At 36.6% G+C, this 20,082-nt stretch overlaps 1 protein-coding gene across 5 annotated transcripts in view; it reads left to right on the top strand.

The window, feature by feature from the left end:
* cntn1a (contactin 1a) overlaps positions 1-20,082 on the top strand; it is a 102,764-nt gene that overhangs the window by 43,556 nt on the left and 39,126 nt on the right. For all 5 annotated transcript variants that reach the window (XM_038308920.1, XM_038308919.1, XM_038308918.1 and 2 more), the window contains 2 exons: positions 11,460-11,588; positions 13,886-13,924. In XM_038308920.1, the coding sequence (XP_038164848.1) occupies positions 11,540-11,588; positions 13,886-13,924 (88 nt within the window). In that variant the 5' untranslated portion in view covers positions 11,460-11,539. The remainder of the gene's footprint in view (positions 1-11,459; positions 11,589-13,885; positions 13,925-20,082) is intronic.

Here is a 20,082-nt window from a genome sequence, read left to right as displayed (position 1 = left end):
AGATGTACTGCTAAGTCTTGTCATAAGGAGGTGGCTCTTATGTGTTGGGCCATGAGTCTGTGGAGAGGCTGTTTTTTTCCCCTCCAATATAAAGATCAGAGCATTCCTCACTGCATTTAACAGCATACACCACTCTGTTAATATTCAGTCTAGGGGGTTTGCCATTTAGGATGCACAATTAGTACTAATAGTACTATTATAACCATTAGTATAAGCACAAGTTATAAAAATAAATGTTTTAAATTTCCCATCCTCATTTCAGATTTAGAATTTTTATTGTCGTTAATGTGGCTTCTTTGCATCTTGTTGCTTTTTGTGAATAAAAGGGTAGGATGTTAATCACTATAAGAGTGCGTGACATTGAGCTTATGCTCAGTTATATATACCAGCCAATTGAATCTTAATGACATGCATGAGGAGGACCTAGTTTACTGTTAGTGGGCTGAATGACTGAGGTCATTGATATGCAGACCAGCTGAGGGCCCTGGAGCAATCTGGCCTTGGGTAGCATGTTAACAGCAGGGGTTTGGATAATAGATTTTATTAGCATAGTTTCTGCTAGCAGGTGAGATGCAAAGATCAGAAGAAGGTAGCGGGTAGGAATTTATATCATGAAAAAAAGTTAAGAGTGAAAAAGCAATAGTCTAATGGTTTGGAAAATGACATCATGAATATGAATATGATCTCATGGTCAAATGGTAAAACAGGACCAAAACAGATATTTTGTTAAAGACTTTAACCTCATAAAATAATATTTTTCTGCCTGTGATTTTTGTTATGTTGCATACAGTCACATCATATTGTAATTTTAGAGAGGATATTAATGGTTCTACATCTTTGGATGGTAGCTTAAAGCTCTCACAATGATTATTTTTGCATTGCTGCAGCAAATGTTTACATTAGCTGTTTGAGCGTGAGCAGACAGCTTACCTGCGTGCAATCAATCAATCAATCGATCAATCATTAAAATGAGGTGAGACGAACTTTCTGGTTTGAGCAGGAAGACCACAGCATGAAATCAAAAGTCTGCCGTTCTACTTGGGCAGAGGAAAGAGCTGTGCAAAGTTTGTATCAAGAAAGCGAAGGACTGAACAGACAGCCAGTAAGCTCGCGTTTAATCCTGTTGTGAATGCAATGTATGTGCTGCGCTGATGAGGCATTGAGATGTGGGGGAAATGTTTTTGTTTGTAGCGTGGTTAAGCTTGTAAATAGTGTATTGTGAAAAATGTTGGTTTTTAAGGCTACTTGAAGCTTGCTTTATTTAGTCGGGGAGATGCTGATGTAACTTGTTTGACGTCGTGGTTGAAACGGTCCAACTTAATGTGTATGTAATACTGTTACATGAAGTAATTTGGTGCTAGTGAAGATTGGTTAAAAACGTGCATCTTTCTTCCTGCATGTGATTAAAACGGACTTTGAGTATTCCACAGCTTAAATGAAATTTCATAGGTTGTAATTGTTATGCATATTTAAAACCTGCTAAAATTTACTGTTTGTGAATTCATTTAACCTATGGGTTTTAGTAACATGCTTAAATCCGCTTCCGTTGTTAAAATGCGTTAATATTTTTTTTATGCATTTTTATGATAATAAAAAACGAAATGGTCTTAAAGGAGAAGTTCGGTTCTTTACACTTTAAGCCCATTTTCTGTAGTGTCCAGGATGAAATCGAATGATCGACACCAAAAGTTTGACAATTGCTCCTGTCTCTGCTTTTTGGCTCATTTAGAATCCCCCCCTGGCTGCTTTAGAATGGCTTGCATAGAGCATGTCCGATAATGTCCTTAAAACAACCTCTGTTAAACACTTCAAAAAACTCTGAAAATGGAATACGAAAGGTGGATTCTTGATTCTCACCGTCGGAGTACACAGAGTGAAGCGAAAAGACTACAACTGTGTAAACAGGCCCCATTTCCGTTTCCGGTGGCAGGGGAATATTGACTATTCCTACAGAACTCAATGGGATTTACAAAATGCTAAATAAAACACTACAGGAACGTTTTTTCTTTACGAAACTTTTTTTGGAACGTCATTGAACAGCGCTGACGACCCGGTGAGTAGCATATTTTAAAAAAAGAACGTTTAAGGTTGTTTTAAGGACATTATCGGACATGCTCTATGCAAGCCATTCTAAAGCAGCCAGGGGGTGATTCTAAATGAGCCAAAAAGCAGAGACAGGAGCAATTGTCAAACTTTTGGTGTCGATCATTCGATTTCATCCTGGACACTACAGAAAATGGGCTTAAAGTGTAAAAAACCGGACTTCTCCTTTAAAGGTAAAACCATAGTCTTTTTTCATAAATATATTTAATGATACATTTCTCAGAACTGTCTCTGTTTTGTTTGGTTTCGTCTCTTTAAGGTTTTTCACCTACAAATAATTAACGATTAACTGTTAACAACACAAGAAGAAAAAGGAAAAGATGGAACAACAGTTTGGTCATTGAGTGGAACCCAGTTTAAATGTTCAGCTTGGTACAACCCTTCAAGTGTGGAAATAGCACAGCAAAGAGGTGATCACTTGACATGCATACTTATGCTGCCATGTTTAAATATGCGTATTATATGAGTCCAAATGTGTAGATAAAATTTACTTATTAAAACAAATCATCCTTTCACATTTTTTACCCTCCTCCACAGATTCCCTTTCTGAAATCCTGGTATTATTTCAAAATTGAAGAGACAATTTATTGAAATATTCAGTTAAATATATAAATCTGCATGTGTATTAAAGTGTATTAACATTATGAAATGTGTTGCCTTTGTATTAGGATGAAGTGGGTTAAATTACTGGCTAGGCACTAAGTTATTATAATAGTGACCTTTTTCATTTTTTCTTGTCTTTCATACGACCAATATCCTGACCTGTGACTTTCCCAAAAGTTAAAATAATTGTTTTCAAATAATTTCAGCAGCATTTTATTTATCTCTTGGTTTAGATGTTAATGCTATTTATTCTTTTAGTGTGCACTAACCAGGGCTTGTACACAAATCCATATACCTTTATTTGCGATAAGTATACACAGTAGGATTGGTGTACTATCTTAAAAACAAAACTTTCAGAGTTCGATTTATTGGTAACAACTGTATCTGACATGTTTTGTCTGTGTAACACAAGAAGATTAAAAAGATCAACCAATAAAACATGCTCATTTTCAATATAAAACCATACGCATATAGTAACTGTCGAGTTAAAGGTGAGATTGCCTTAATGTGGGTATTTTTGTCATGAAGACATGGATAGACATAAAAAATCTTGCATTTGTACAGAAAACAGATTTATAGAACAGTATATTAACAGAACAGAATTCTTCTTGTCAGGTTGGCAGGTTAGACAGTGCTTTTCCTGACCTCCTGACTCTTCATCACTGGCATATATTACCTGGATGGCTACTTGACACACTGTTTTAAATCAATCTACCATTGTATTATCAAAGTAAAGCTACTCAAAACTTAATTTGTATAAAGTAACAAAATCATTTCTTTATTCCGCCTATATAAAAAGGAGCATTGTGCAAGTTTAAAGCTTTAATATTATTTTATTTTCCTTTCCCTTACATGTCTTACAATTGCCTGACATGCACATTTTACTCCAGTTGCATTTAATATAAGGTCCATTAGTCATTTTTTGAGGGAGTTATACCGGTCCTGCTCTCTTGGTTTTCTCTTGGCTCGTGCTCCACACTGGCAGGTTCGTAATGAATGAGAAAACAGGAACGACCATTTTTTTAAGATGGATCAGTAAAGAACATCCACAAGTGCACATCAAAACCCATCACAGAATGCACAAAAGAGTAATAAATTAAGTCCTTTGCTTAGTGCGACCAAAAGGGCCTATTTGGAGTCTTACTGTGATGGAGTAGACCAGAGTAGATTTTGGAGTAGCTTTCAAAAAATTATGGGAATAAAAAGAGACTGTAGTTGACCATGTTTTGGCTTAATGGCTTAAAAGATATCCTATATAACCTTCTTAACTCATAAAATATTACTCTTCTAAACAAAAAACTTGCAGCTGCAGACTATGATGCTTTTCCTGTTCTACCATGCATGTGCACAACATTGGTCTCAAGTCACTAGAAAGGCCAAACTTGCAAAAACTCTAGACCTCCTGCAAGATAAAAGAATTGCATGCAAAACATTAAACAAGCACAATTATAGATTTATAAAATCATGGTTTGATATGTAGTAAAATTTGTACAAAAATACACTTTTGCTGCAAAGTTATATGGAAAATTAGGTGGTCCAATCAATCTTAAGCCATTTTTTATTTGTAAATTGTTAAACATTTTTCAACTGTCTCAGTGCAGCTTAGATTATGTACTGTAGAGCATCTCTTTCCTCCGTTGTCTCTTTCCTGGGCTTATAGTTTTTTCTACTGTATAATAGACTTAGATAAGTGATGTACATATCCTGTTCTTTACTGTATCGGTGTTTTGTGGAAGATAAACATGCTTTCCTCTCGAGAATTTGGTCTTATTTTCCACGGATACCGTACACCTAGAGAGCATGTTTCTGAGCAGAGAGTTAAAGAGACAAGCAGGCTGAGCGTAGCCTTTTTTTGGAGCTCGAGATCGATGGTTCAGCAATAAATAATTCATTCTTTGTGGGAAAAAAGGATAGATTCAGCATCCAAAAGAAATCCATTCCAGCTTGTGTCTTATTCTGGGACATATATAGTCATATCAGGTGGTTGGGGTCATGTTAGGGGAAAGTTCTTATAGTCTACAACAATTTTCCAGTACGAATATATGTTGTTTAATATGGAAAGTAGTAGAAATCAATGATTACTTCCTAAACTAGCATGTTCGTTGCTAGCTTTTCTAGTGTACCTTTATTAGAATGAATTTCTAAATAAAACCAAAGTTTTATTAAATTGCTATAATATGTACTGTAGTTATACAAAACATTGTAGTACACAAGATTAATTAAATTAAGGTTAATTTAACATTTAACGTGATACAATCAACCAATAAACTGTTGTTCTCTTCAGCACCTAAAAAATCAGTTTTCTCTCGCAGACTGTCAAACCAAATCCTCTGTATAATTTTTTTTTATTAGAATAGTTTAATGACATTTTCTAAAAAAAGAAAAAAAAGCACTTTTTCTTTTATTATCAATAGGCCCTTTATTCCCAGTCCCACTAACTCATCACATGGCTCTGTTATATGCTGCCTGTAGAGCTAGTTTGATCTAAAAAGAAATCCCACATTGGCCAGCTGGCCCAGTTACCTGCTTCCCCAGTTACCAGGGGAAGCAGGTAACTGGGGAAATACATTTATGGCATTCTTTCTCAGAAAAAAAGATCACAGAATCAATAATGCTGAAAAACGTCAATTATAGCCTGGAGCCGGGCATAAAGCTTATCACTGTTAGATCGAACACGGGTTGTTTGAAGAGTGTGGCAGACTGCATTTATCAGGACAAATAAAATGTTTCATTATCATCATGTGTAGGTTAGAATTGACCAAACATTGTCAATTTAATAATTTTTATCAAGAGAAGGTTATATCGACCTGAAGGATAAACCCATGAAAATTGGAGATCTGTTAGAGTGAAAATAATCAATATTAGCATCAGCCTTTAAAATGGTTACAACTTTATAAGTGAAGGAGGGGTTGAACAGGAGATCAATAGATGGTTTGAGGATTCTCCTGGAGTATGAGGCTCCAATTTATGCATCCAATTTGATGGAGTACACCACTCTAGTCTGCTTTTCAGAAAAACAACAACACTGAGCTAAAAGGTACAGTTAAGCTTTAGATTTACAGTCTGTGCTCCAACTGTCACCTGCAGGTATGACATGAATCATGATGAGGGCAACAACATGGATCGACTGGGGTGAAAGGAGAAGCCTCTATAAGAAAACAAAGGGACCCTGATCAGAAACCCAAACCTTCCTGCCGTTGGAATCACCAGAGGGAATATATCCCTACCATGAGCGGAAGAGTTTTGCCTGTCATGATTTTACAAAGTTCTGACCCAAATGCAGAAAACCGAACAGAGAGACCAGGGAAAAGGTTTAACGGGTTTTATTGAAAAGGTTAAACAGAGGGAGAAGTGTTGCTCTGAACGCTGCTCAACCGGAACTGAAAAGTGAGGGGGAGACACAGCGGTTAGTTCAGGCTAAGTGGGGAATTTGACATGTGGACTTGGAGAAGAGGATTTGGTTGCCGACTCACGATTCCAGAGAAGTTGTTGAATCCTTGACTCCTGTCTGTGTGCCGTTGTTCCAGTGTTTGTCTGATTCTGTGGAGGGCGGAACAGGGTTTACCCAGAATGCGGTTGTTAGTTGGTGAACGGAGAAACTGACTGCCACTCAGATTTCCTGCAGTACTTGAACGGGTCGTAGTGTAGAATATTCCCTTTCTCAGTGCGAGGCTCAAACGATCTCTTGGGGAAAGTGGATTCAAACCTCCTGTTTGAACCCCAGCTCAGTTTGTAGTTCAGTAGATCCTCCCAGGAAGAGAAGGTCAGAGTAATCCAGTTTGCAGGATGACTTCCTGCCGAGAGGCAAAGATAAAAACAAAGTTAAACTCAGGTTGACAAAAACTCAGTTTGACTCAGCAAAACTCAGCTTGGCTAGAGTACCCAAATCTGGCAAACACTCTGGCGTCGAGGTAGTGGCAGTCAGCAGCTTAAGAACACTCCGTTTAACGAGGAAACCATAAGCAGGTGTGTGAGGAGGCGGACCAGAACCAGGCGCCTCCTGGTGGATGAAGGGAGACAAACACAGAAACACAAACACAAAGGCAGGAGTCCTGACATTGCCGAGGAGAAGAAGATATTCTTTTAATGTGGTCGAGTTACCCAACAGCAACTAATAGCATCTAAGAATCTTTTTAAGCACCTCATTGTGGTCTTATCTGCCTTAAAATCAAGCTGCAGCCCACCTTCGCCTTCACCACTCCAGCCTAACTCCTTTAATCAGCTCTCCTGCATCTCCACTCCATCACCAGTGACAAGGCCCTATCTTACACATATCTATCCTAATAAATCTGCCCAATCTACCATCAGATCTATCAACAGAACATCTTAATGACAATGAACAATTTGACACACCCAGGTCCAACAACATTGTTGATGTTTCTGTGTTTTACTTATTTCTAAAGTTTCTGTCATCTGCAAAACTGATGGTGTGAAGCGTGATGAATATGGTGACTTAAAACCAACGTTCTGATACACAGACTGCCGTCTCCCATCAGTCCATACAGCAATCTGTTACCCTGGAGATGGATGGCAGGGTAATGCAGAGATACACCCTCCCTCCCTCTTACTGATGTCAGGCTCTGAGGGTCACAAGTGATGGCTGTTCTCATAAAATATTTCAGGAAATTCAGGTCTTAACCCCACTGTGGCCCTCCTCTTACAGATGTTTTATTGCTGATTGATCATAGTGATGGAGTTGCTGATGGTAGGGGGATGGTGCAGTTTGAGTGACATCTTGGAAATAACAATCTATCCTTCAGGCCTCCTACTTCTGGATGGTAAAGAAATAAAACACTTTTAACCACTTAGTTATGCCATTTCCCTGGGGAGTAACAAAAAAATAGTCATTTTGGAAACGTCGGGTCAAACAAATATCACTGATGATGTTTGTAATGTAAACTACGTAAGCTATAAGAGCATTAAAACTGATTAAAACTGAGCTTTAATAGTGGCATAAGGACACAGAAGAACATAAATATTTAGGGGGGGAAACAAAGCAGTGTGAAGGTCCATACTGACATGAAAGCAAACCTCACAAAATCAAGCTAACAACTGTAATAGCCCTGCTATTGTCATGAATATGATTTATAGGGAGAAGAAATGGCCTTGTTGAAGGGCTTTCATGTCCAGAGCCTGCATTTCCCAGTGATAGATGGACTACTTCTGTCCTAGCCATTCAGGCTGCGAAGTTAGTAGAGAAGAAGTATGAGGCACTATTAATACTGGTTATACGGATGTGCTACCTCTTTGGGTAATGCTGGTCTGATATGTTATCACTTCTCAATCCAGTAATCCTTCTTAATGGCTCAAATGAGCATTAATCTTTTATCATGGCAACACTTAAACTATGCTTCTTTTGTTAGCCTCTAATTACCTAAGTGTTTCTGTTAAAAGGCACTTATGATTTGTGAGTAGCTGAAATTATGCCTACAGTTTCAACATGAGGCAGGACTGAAGAAGAATTTATTTTAAATAGTAGTCCAGAGCACCACAGGCCATTGTACCACATTTGCAGCGTGTTTCAAATTAAAATGAACGTCTGTGTAGTTTCAGTTGTGGTTACCCTGCCACCCCACAGCCCACAAAATGATTTTCTTTTTTTTTCAAAAGGTTTGTTGCTAAGATACAGCCCTTCATGTACTGTAGATGTACTTACAACTTTAAAACAGCGGACTACTCCATGTTCATAGTAGCTTACAGTAATGTGTTGCTTTCTCTGCCTGTCTGCAGTTAAGCTGGCGTTATGGAAACTGCCAGTTATATGTGTTTTTTTCTGTTGTAACCTAGTGTTGCCAATATGACAATATGAGCCCTAAGGTATGTCAGACCTTTAAATTTCTCCCAGCTGAAAGCTCAGAGCCGCTCATGAATCAGTGGTCTCTGCCTCACGCTTAATTGCACTCCAATCAGAGGTCACTAATCCAGCATGAACAAATGCACAGGTGCAGCATTACTGATCTGATGATCAGTGCTTAGACAGTAGAAAATACTTAGTCTGATAGCATGTCGGTTAGAAAGATAAATGTTAAATTGGGGTTTCTGACACAGACGGTACTCGCGTTGTAAATGAGATAGCTGCAGTAGGGTCATTAAGGGTCAGAACAAGCATCTCAGTTCATTCTGAGGTAGTAGTTTTCTGCCTAATTTCCCCTGAGGTTTTAGTTAGCAGGAAGTAGGGTTGAAAACAGGTTTCAGGAAAATTACTTTAAAGTTTTGGTGTATCTTTGTCTACCGCTGTACCTTTGTTTCTGACGCATAAAGGTTTTCATTTCAGTTAAACTCTTTACATCTGAGCTTGTATTGTGTGATTAATTAACTAAGAGGAATTACATGTTTTTATTGCGCTGTGAAGTTTTTTATTTTGTAATTATTGTTCTGAATAGCCCCTGAGAAATCTTTCATATTCTTGCTCTCTGAATGAGCAGCTTCTTTAGAGGACTTATTGGATCGACTGAAAGTAGCATTATGTCGATTAAAAATATCATAGTTTCAATGTTTATAAATAAAAGCAAAACTGTTTTTGTTTTGACCCAAAATTATCTTTACGCCATGAATCATGTTTATGTACTGTACGAAAACAAATGGTGGATAATACAATTTGTACAAAAAGTGTATAAAAGCTTAAAAACGTATTTTATGTCATGAAGCGATGTTTGTATGGAGGACCCAAACGCAGAGACCAGTAGGCAGAGGTGAATTTAAGTCTGTTTATTTTGGTTCACAGATCCAGAAGCAGGAATCAGAGTCCAACTGAAAATTACAAACGTACCAGAACCAAGCAGACATCAGGGATTAACCAAAACCAGAAGCCAGGGAGAGACAAGACAGGGCATGCAGATGATAGACGGGAAGTAAGACGAGGATCCAGCAAACAGGAACTGAAGAGGGAGGGCTTTTAAAGGGGACAGATACAAAGAGAGAGCTGACGAGGGAATTGACAACAGGTGCAGGCAGAACAGAGAAACAGAGCAAGGGAGGACACAAGAGGGCAGCAGAGGACAACAAATGGAAAACCAAGAAAAACAGGAACAAACATACCAAGACTCTGACATTTTACATATGGTATAACAATTACAGTTCTCCATAATAAACACTAACATTTTTTTGCATTCAAGCAATCAAACCGTCATAACTTAACATTTTTAACCAGAGATACATAATAGTTTGAGTATTTATCTTTTTCAGCCTTTTCAGCTTTTGAAAGCTTTGCCTTTAAAGGCTCTAGATGCCTTTAGTCTGATAAAATGCAAAACCTTATTTCTAACTGAGACAGCTGTCTTTTCTAAATTCAGCCGGTGGGCATCAAACACAGAGACGGTTCCATCATGGGCGGCGTGCTGTTAGTATATTTTGGAAAGTGATTGCGTCCAATTTAAGAATGTTCCCACAATTATCCACATGTCAATCATTCAATGTCAGTTTATCAGGGGACTTTGCCTTTGAGGCTGACAGGAAACGGAGACATGTGATAATGTGTTCACAGACACTGTGAGAGATTGGTTGTTAAAGCCCGTTAAGAGCTGCAAATGGATGGATGGATGGATGGATGGATGGATGGATGGATGGATGGATGGATGGATGGATGGATGGATGGATGGATGGATGGATGGATGTTCATTAAATGCGTCCATGCTGTGTCTAGCATAGCGCACAAGTGGTCAGAGACTTTCAGTTTTTTAGTTGTGCTATTGCAAGGATAAATTATATAATATTAAAACTACTTTTTGTTTTAGCTTTACTCTTTTCTCCAATTTTTTTTTTTCTTTCGGGAAAACGGATGCTTTACTTGTTAAAAGCCTAATTAAATGAAACTGAAGGTTCTTTTTTTTTTTTTTTTTTTTTTACAGTGTCCTGTCTGGCAATGTGGCAATAAGAATAATTTTCTTGATGCCAAAAAGAGCCCAACAGATTTTACTTTCACAAGTGTAGCAGTATGGCAATTGCTGTATAGCTCCACTTGTTTCTTGCATACAGTATAAATTGCTTTATTATAATTATGCAGGGAGTTCTACAGTTTATATGGACACTGCAATGTAAATAGAGCAGAAAAACAGAAGAAGAAAAAGGAAAAAAGAGAAGAAAAAAAGATGAAAGAAAGAAGAGATAGAAAGGAGATAATGACAAAACATTTTCAGTCTGCTTCATCACCTGCAACGAGATGAAAAAAGAACAGCGCAACTGAAAGACATGGTACGAGATATACAATAAAGCATTACCTTGAAACTATCGCTAGTAATATTATTAAGTCTGACATGTACTCTGTGTTACCTGAAGATATGAATGTAGGCTTTCTGTATGGAAGTGGATCTCTGAGTAGCTGGAGCCAAGCACCTGTAATTGTTTGTGAGGGTGAACTGAAGGTTCTACTATAATTTAAGGATAGAAGGACCACAAAGTTTAAGGTTTATACATATGAGCCAAAATGTCTTGAAAAAACATAAGTGGGTGTTCTGCAGTAGAGAGACATATAAAGAGTTCGCAGGAAATTTGCTCTTCAGTTTTTGTGAATTTTGAATCATCATACAGTGCTGCAAGAGAAAGCAAGCTGTTTTTTTTTTTTCAAATCTAGTGTCTAAAACTAGTGTTATTGTTGAAATGGTTAAAAAAAAACTTTTATACTTTTAGTATTTCTCACTAAAAGCCAAAATATTCTTACAGCACTTAAAAAAGTAAAGCGTATTCATGCAGTGTTACTCTCCAGAGATGTTTTGTGCTTTAAATGTTCTTCCTCTCTGTTTTATCATCCCATGTAGGAAAACCAAGAGGTCCTGCTCATGTTTCATCATCCAGGTTTCTAGCTGTGACCCCACCAGGTGGCTCTAGCTTCAACACCATGCTGTGCTCCGCTCTGCTTCTTCATCTCCTGGCCTTCTCACTTGCAGGTCTCTTTTAAAATAATGGAAAACTAAAACTCATCCTTGACGTGCTTTTAGAATAAGGCTGTTAGAATAAAGCCCTTCATACATAACAATCTATGGGTATACAAGTGACAGCATCATGTGTTTTATAGTATATTGCCTATTCAAACTGCTGTCTTTTAGACAATGTTCCTCGCATTGAAGGATCGATTGCTGAAAAACTGGTGACAATTTTACCAAGATGTTAATCTTTGGCCAAGCAGCAATCACAACGATACTTGCAAAAAACAAGTAAATAAAAAAGATAATGACTGCCTGCGTATTTAAATTCTCAATCATCTTTCACCCTTCAGTTAGTTGACATTAAAGGAATAGTACACCCAAAACATGATTAGCCTTTATTTTCTACTCACCCCCATGCTGAACAACACTCTAGAGTACTTTTTTGATATCTCAAATGCATCTGGAGATCTGGGAGGCTTCTTGCTGTCTGCTGACATTCAAATAATGGAGGTCTATGGCGCCCCAGGCAGAAAGGTCCATAAAAGTCCACAAAAAACGTGTCAATATTCCTCCATACTGCTCGTCCAATGTATTCCAAGTGTCCTGAGTGGGTAGCATCCAGAATTTACTCGAAACAAAGTCATTTAGAATGTTTTTAGAGCATAAACAGTAGTGTATAGGATTTCCTAAAAGCGCGTTCACGAGTCTACGGAAACCGCGGCAGACCAAACCAGACAAAAGTGCGCATTCAGCTCGGCAAAGAACTCATGCTCTTCCTCAACACTGAAGTCCTCAGACATTTTTCTTTCGTTGTTTCTTTCTTTGCACAGGTAAACAGCACGTTTCTTCTTCTACGCTTGCATTATCGGCAGAGCAGACGCTGAACTCAGTTAAAAACCATAATCAAGTAAATAACAGGGTTTGTGATTGATTAATTGCAATAACTCCTTACTAATCAAAAACCATAAATTGACAGATAAAACAACCGTTTCAATTTTTTTTTTATAAAAAAAAAACTGAGCAAAGCAACACAGATGTCTGTTGTTTTTAATCCATTATTTGGGTTATTAAAACATCATATCCAAAGTTCAAAGATTATTGATTTAATAATCATGTTTCATTATTAAGATAACCCTGATATTTTATGTTACTTTTTTTTAAACTACTTCTTTAGAAGTGTGAATATTATATTAACATTGACATAACAATACTAAGATGTTTTTTTAAGCTTCAGTACTTCCAGTATTTATTTAATTGTGTTACTTTCTTTAAACCCACACTAAAGTGTTGGCCCTAATAATATAATTTCACTGTTAGATTTGGTCAGTTTGTGCTTTATAAACATTTAATGAGTAACTAAGAAGAAAAACAAGCTTTAATGAAATACTTAGCTATTAAAGTTGAAAGGTTATTATGCATTTTATCTATCTATCTATCTATCTATCTATCTATCTATCTATCTATCTATCTATCTATCTATCTATCTATCTATCTATCTATCTATCTATCTATCTATCTATCTATCTATCTATCTATCTATCTATCTATCTATCTATCTATCTATCTATCTATCTATCTATCTATCTATCTATCTATCTATCTATCTATCTATCTATCTATCTATCTATCTATCTATCTATCTATCTATCTATCTATCTATCTATCTATCTATCTATCTATCTATCTATCTATCTATCTAAAACATTGCCATACACAAACAGATTTAACAGTTATATCCACTAGATGCTGCACTGCTTTAAAAGTTTTGATATATTTTTATAATGGGTTTTGTATCGAGAAAGACAGCAGTCAGCTAACACTCTCCGGTCTTCACTTTAGTCAGAGGACATCTAGTTGACATGTTTGTTTAGGTGCATCATGAACAAAGTGTGATGTGACATTATCACTATGACAGCTTAAAAAATGTCAAGCTCACTCTACGCCGCATCTATAATATAGCATGTGTGCATGTTTTGGTGGCTTTACTTTGGCCTTGAGACTAATAAGGCAGCGACCTGTTTGTTGTGCAACTGTTAACAACTAATTTTTAATGCTTAATCATTTAAGAATAGACAAAAAAAAAAAAACACATCTGGCAGCTAGCACTATGTATTTTATTTTGTGGTTTGTGTCTATATTTTCTAAGCGGTAAAGGTTTTTTTCTTGACTCAAATGTATGTTTATTTAAAAACTGGATTATCAGGCTTTTATAAATATGAAAGATCAACTGTGAGTCTTAATAATTGCAGTTAACTGTACATTTGTAGTGTGTTTGCAGATTTGTAATTAAATGTTTAACATATCTTTTTCTACTGCAGATCCATTAGACCAAGGAGCAGTGCTTGAACCTTTTGAAGGTAAGGCTGATAATATTTCTAGCAAGAAGAACTTGTTGACTCTTGTTTCTCCTACACTGTCATAACTGATAATGCTATCTGATTCTGAGCTGTGGGTCTTGGGTATTGCACAACTTCCTAGCTTAAATCTCTTCCATTGTGAATACCATATCTCGCTCTGCACTTTAAAAATGAAAATACAGCTGCACGTTGAAATAATTGCCTCAATTGGTAAGTTGTTGAATGATTTTTTTGGCCTTTAAATAGTTGCCAAGTAGATTTTTTTTTAACTTGTAGGTATATTAAACATTAGTGACAATATTTATTTTGGTCACTGATAACATACACCATTAGAGACCAGTTGTAATGGATATAACACAAAATTGGCACTGGGGGAATGCATATGCTATCTTGGCTGTGTACATCATGCAATGGTTTTTTCACATTTTTGCCAAAATCGACTCTGAGTGTTGACAAAGACCCTTCCTTTAGTCTTTTAATTTTATTTATCTCCATATTTTATCGCTGTTCTAGTGTTAACATCAGAAATTTAGGCAAAAAAAAAAAAAAAAGGGTTGCTGTCATAGTATTCTAGTGAGCATTATGCTGTTTTCCTAATTTAAAGAGTTCTTTTAGGGCCCAAGACTATAAAATTGTCAGTTATATATGGTTTTTAGTCATGGCTCATTTTCATTTCTACAGAGATTGACTGCTTACTACAAAAAATGATAAACTGCAGCCGCCAAGGATCAGAGGTTCACTTAATGGCTTGTCTAAAGAGTTGAAATTACAGCCCACTGTATAAAAAATGCATTCTGTTCAAAGAAAGATTAATTTGTATGAACCTTATTAATTGGAAACTGATGGGCTCCAAACTTGAATCAGACTGTGGAGCAGTGTGGTTATTGTAACTGCAACAAACCTAGGTCATTCGATTTTTTGTTGTTGCTAGTACTTCCTGCCCTGTTATTGCACGGTGAGCCTAATAAAGTATCAAAGGAATGAAGGTGCATGATTAAGAAGTGAATATATGAAAACATTTTGATGTATATCTACTCTGTATGTATGCACCTTTTTTTCCAGAATAAATAATACATTTCTCTTCAGTACAGAAATATATATGAGAATAAAGTTAAGTAAGTATAAAACAGCCTTATCTAGTTTCAGATTGACTCATTTGAGCTTGTGTGTTTCAAGCTGCGCACATGTTGAGGCGGCTGTGGAGACATGAGGAATAACTGTGACTGGCTCCAAGCTAGACCAAAAATAGCCTTTATTGATTTTCTTCAAGTAAGAGGAAAAGGTGTCAAGTTTTATAAGCTTATCAGAAAAAAATATGTTCTAGACATAACTTAATTATAGAAAAATCAGTGTTAAACTTACAGAAGAAGGTTTTAGTACTGACATGTTGAACTTTTCCCATAAGACCGCTATTTATATTGTATATTATTAACTGCACATACGATTTTCTGCTGCTCCAAGGCAGAGTGCACAGTGTGTGAACCGCCATAGTTTTTCTGTTCTAAGAGGAGAATGTAAATCTAAGGTTAACAAGATAAACTGGCCAAAGAAGTGCCAAATAATTTGTTACTTGCAAAGAAGCTGAGGTTGGGTATGAAGTATAATAAGTGTATAGAGTGAGTGATGGTCTGCATTAGTGGTTGAAGCCAGATGACATATTGGTGGTTTATTTGTGTTGTGCTCCCCAAGCCAAGATACAAGCCATAGACAGTCCAGCTACAGTATCAACATATTCTCATTATCAGTTCATATGAAATCGTACGAAAAGTTATGCACAGTATTTTGTACGTTTTGGACGTTTTTCCTCGAAAAAACAGATCAGTGCGCATGCGCAGGCAGACAGACGAAAAAAGCAGATCCGCCAACGGACGTAAAACTGGGAAAAACAGTGCAATAATCACTTCTTCATGTCTCTAACTACGTTTCTTGCTGTTTTGTATCTTAGAGTTAGGGTCAGGGTTAGGGTTAATTGTATGTTAAATTCTATGTTATTGAATGGTGCGTAAGATGCGCATGCGCAAGGATATCTTGTCTCGAGGCAAGACGTAAAAATACGACGAAATACGACGAAAAAAACGTCAAAAACGTACGAAATTACGGTGCATAACTTTTCATACGATTTCATACGAACTCATAATGAGAATAAACTGACAGTATCTATCAATCTCACCACTTTTACATCATACTGATGTAAAAATATATTTGTCACAATGTTATCCTCTGTCCTTCCTCAATTATTGGAGCAAAGGATTTATAAAATAACTAATCATTGGTTTCCCACAAAACAAAACCTATGTGTGAATAAGTCCTTATATGGACAAAGCACATTCTTTTGAGGACCAGAATGTTCACATTTTGGAAAAAGAAAATAGGTGGTTTAAGAGGGGCGTGAAGGAAGCCATCTATGTTAAGAAAGGAAAAACCAACCTGAATCAAAGGGAGTGGACTCAGATTTCAAAAACCTACGATGCAGCAATTGAGTTGATCCCTTCCCGCTATTCTCGCAACCCCAACCCCCTTACAGGGGAACAGAAGACCCTTACCTTTCAGCCAGGTAAACAAGTCCCTTTAACCAACCCCCTTTCAGAGATGTAGACAGGTATCGGGCATTGCAGGCTAACAAAGATGCCAAACGACCCCCATTCCAAAGGGATGGACCCGTTTGTCCGTTTAACTTTGCATGTTTTCTAAACAAAAAACAAGGCTTTGTTGGGCTGCTGTATAAAGCTTTAAACTCGACACTATTTCTGACATTTTTAAATGGAAAAGCTTCCTGTATAGGAAGGGAAAAGTCTTCAAAGTTGAAAACAAAGTCCAGTGGATTATTTTTGAACTTTTTTGGAAACGCTACCATAGAACTAAGTTTGTAGACCTGTAGACATTTCTACAAGGGGAATTACAATGTTATCAGAAAGCATTTTCTTGCAGCTACTTCTCATTGATAGTTTTGGGTATTTTATTTTACATGACTATTTCTGGCTACTCTGCTTCAGTATATTAAACTAGATACCTTCATAGAAACTTAGTCAGACTTGAGTATAGCAAACCTTTTTTCCAAAGAATGTAGGAAACACCCATGTAACTTTTTGAAACACAGGACAGGAGCAAGGCCATCCAGACCAAAGCCCATTAGATATATTAACACTAAAAGTGTACATGCACAGCAAGTGGAAAATAGCTCTTTGCGAAAAAGGGCATGTGGAACCAGCAATAGATAAGATGATTCCCTTGAAACTTGAAGCTGAAAGAAGATTGTCGGTCATACCTTCAAGTTGTCTCAACTCCCATGTCAACACAAACCTGCAAAACTTTTATCCCTTTGGCACAAAAGGGAAACATTGAGGTTTGGCTTGAAAATGGACAAAGAGAAGAAATTGGTTATTTATAACATATGTCCTTTGCAGACTTATGCATTTAGAATTGCTTCTTAAAAGAAATAAATGATAAATTAGTTTCTAGAATAGCTCATTTACAACCTGATTAGACTCCCAGGGTTAAAACAAGTACTATTACACCTTGTGAAATAAGCAAACTAAAAAAATGGTCTTCATCAGAGTTTATAGAATAAACATTTGTAACGACGAAAGTCACAGTCTGTGAACAGGCATGCACATGAACTTGTAAACAGAGACCACTCGAACTACGTTGCTTGCTGTTTTGTATCTTAGGGCTAGGGTCAGGGTTAGGGTTAATTGTATGTTAAATTCTATGTTATTGAATGGTGCGTAACATGCGCATGCGCAAGGATATCTTGTCTCGAGGCAAGACGTAAAAATACGACGAAAAAAAGTCTAAAACGTACGAAATTACTGTGCATAAATTTTCGTACGATTTCGTACGAACTGATAATGAGAATACACTGAATGAAGATGGTCTAAAATAATAGTTTACACTGCTAAATGATTTAAAATTACACATAGTAGAGATTCTTTAAAACTGTCAGATTTCTTTTAGACCAACAGTTAAATTTCATAAGACAAAGTTGTTGGGTTTTAATCCAGAGAAATGTGAGTTTAAAAGATTAAAAGGAAAATGATCAACACAGAGACAGGATTTTGTGACGTCAGCGTGTGCCGGGTGGAGAGAAGATTCTGGCTTGGAAAGCCATCCCCTTCTCCCACCGATCCCTTCATAGCAAAGCCTTTTATTAACAGTTTACAACATCAAACAGGCGGGCCTAAAACAGAAGAGCCAGTAATCATTGTCTGGGAGGATGCAGGTAACAAGATAGTGTGAATTGACCAACTGGCTGGATGGAAGTCACACATCCGTGTGATTCTGCCTCATGACCTACAGGAGGTCATAAAAGTTTATGACCCTTCTGGTTGAAACACAGGATAGTTATCACTCTAACAAAAGTAATCATTTTATATACTTTTTTATCTTATTACAAACCTAAATGGCAGTAACTGAAAGCTGCAGCATAGATTGTTTGACTTCATTATTTTTTATGGAATTATTCTAAATTGACATTCCTTATGAACAATGATAAAATGACTCAAGTTAAAATCAAATTGTATCGTTCACTTAAACCTTGTATATAAAACTGCTCCAGAATTGTAAAAACTGCAGAAAATAAATTTTTTTAGCTATTAAGATTCGAGATTACTGTTAAAATTACAGTTACACATTAATTGCCTCCATTTATAACCAAAAAAATATGCAACAGGAGAATTAGAAGCAGAAATGTCAAATATACTATATACAGAATAAAAATGTGGATTATCCCCTGCCGGGACAATTTGGTTTACTACTATGCTTCATTACGTGGCTCAGGGGTATGCAGGGAATTATTACTACTCTGTGCCCGTTTTTCCTCAAGGACACAATATGCTATCTGTCCCACTTGGACTTCCAGCTGGTCGTGCAAATAAACCATTCCACACATGTGGGAAACATCAATGGGCATAGAGAGAATTAAAATTTTTATCATTAATGAATTTACTTTCTATAGAAATGTTAATAATTATGGGGATGAAAAAACAAACCATGCAAACGGAAATAGACACACTGCTAAAACAACATTTGATTAAATATAAATTGTTAAACTGCTATTTAAATTGTTATTATATAAAGCCAAGTGTGACAAAAAAAACAAACAAACTTTAAAATGAGGTGGGGCTGTAATTAGGACATTAAACGTTTTTACTATTGTGTTGAATAGATCTGTCTGTGTTTAATAAATAAATCTGTCCTGAAGGCTCCTTGTGTACCATTTATTCCATGTTCTTTGTGCAGTGCTTTCTCTATAAAAAGACTGTCCAGCTCTTTTTCTTTTTCTGTTGATGAGTAGGAGGACTCACAGTTGACTATTGTGTGAATAATTACTCGCCTGTTGAAAAAGTCAAAGCCGAGAATCCAGTGGCGAGATGTGCAAAAAGTAGGAAACAGAGGAAATATTTAATACAGGGAATAAAAAACAAATAAACTAAGAGACTAATAGACTGGTGCAAAATAAAGTGATTGAAATAGCTGTTTAAAAGAGATTTTCTGTGTTTTCTGGAATGTCTTATTATAGGAATGAGAGTGGGTGGATCTGAGAAAAAGCTTAGGGAGATTTGTGTTTACGTTTCTGCAAATGCTTGAAACTGCACTGAGCATTTGCAATCATTTCCTATAAATCACATTTCCTTATGTGGTTTGTTATTTTTGCTTGTTTTTGCACATACACTTAACAAATAAAGATGATTTAGATGCTTATTTATTCAACGAGACAGCTAAAATTTTTGCGATGAGTTGTCAAAGTTGGACCTTAAATGTTAAAAATGGTGAATTTTGGGGTCGTAATAAAGATGGGGGAAAAAAATCTAGGAACATGGAGCCAGTAAAACATGAAGTCACCAGTAAGAACGGAGTGTGGACTGAGGCAATCAAGAAGCAAGCAAGCTACTGAATGGACTGATTACTTGAGTGGCAGCTGGTGATAAAAAAAGAAATAGACCCTCTAGAGGGATGACACCTGGGGATGAAATCAAGGAGGCTGTAGCAAAACTAGGGAGAATGGCAGACAAATCAAGACATTTCTATCTTGCAGTGCCTTTTGATAAATCAAGATACTTTTTCCATGAAGCAGCAACTCTCATGCATATAGAGGAATTTAACTCTAAACATCTGCATTTCCACCTGCCAACTCCATGTCAACCATTGAAGGACCCAAA

This window comes from Cyprinodon tularosa, unplaced genomic scaffold (genome assembly GCF_016077235.1).
Source record: "Cyprinodon tularosa strain WSP-4 unplaced genomic scaffold, ASM1607723v1 ctg65, whole genome shotgun sequence".
Classification (NCBI taxonomy): domain Eukaryota; kingdom Metazoa; phylum Chordata; class Actinopteri; order Cyprinodontiformes; family Cyprinodontidae; genus Cyprinodon; species Cyprinodon tularosa.
The sequence above is the reverse complement of the archived record's forward strand: the minus strand, read 5'-3'. Positions and strand labels throughout refer to the sequence as shown.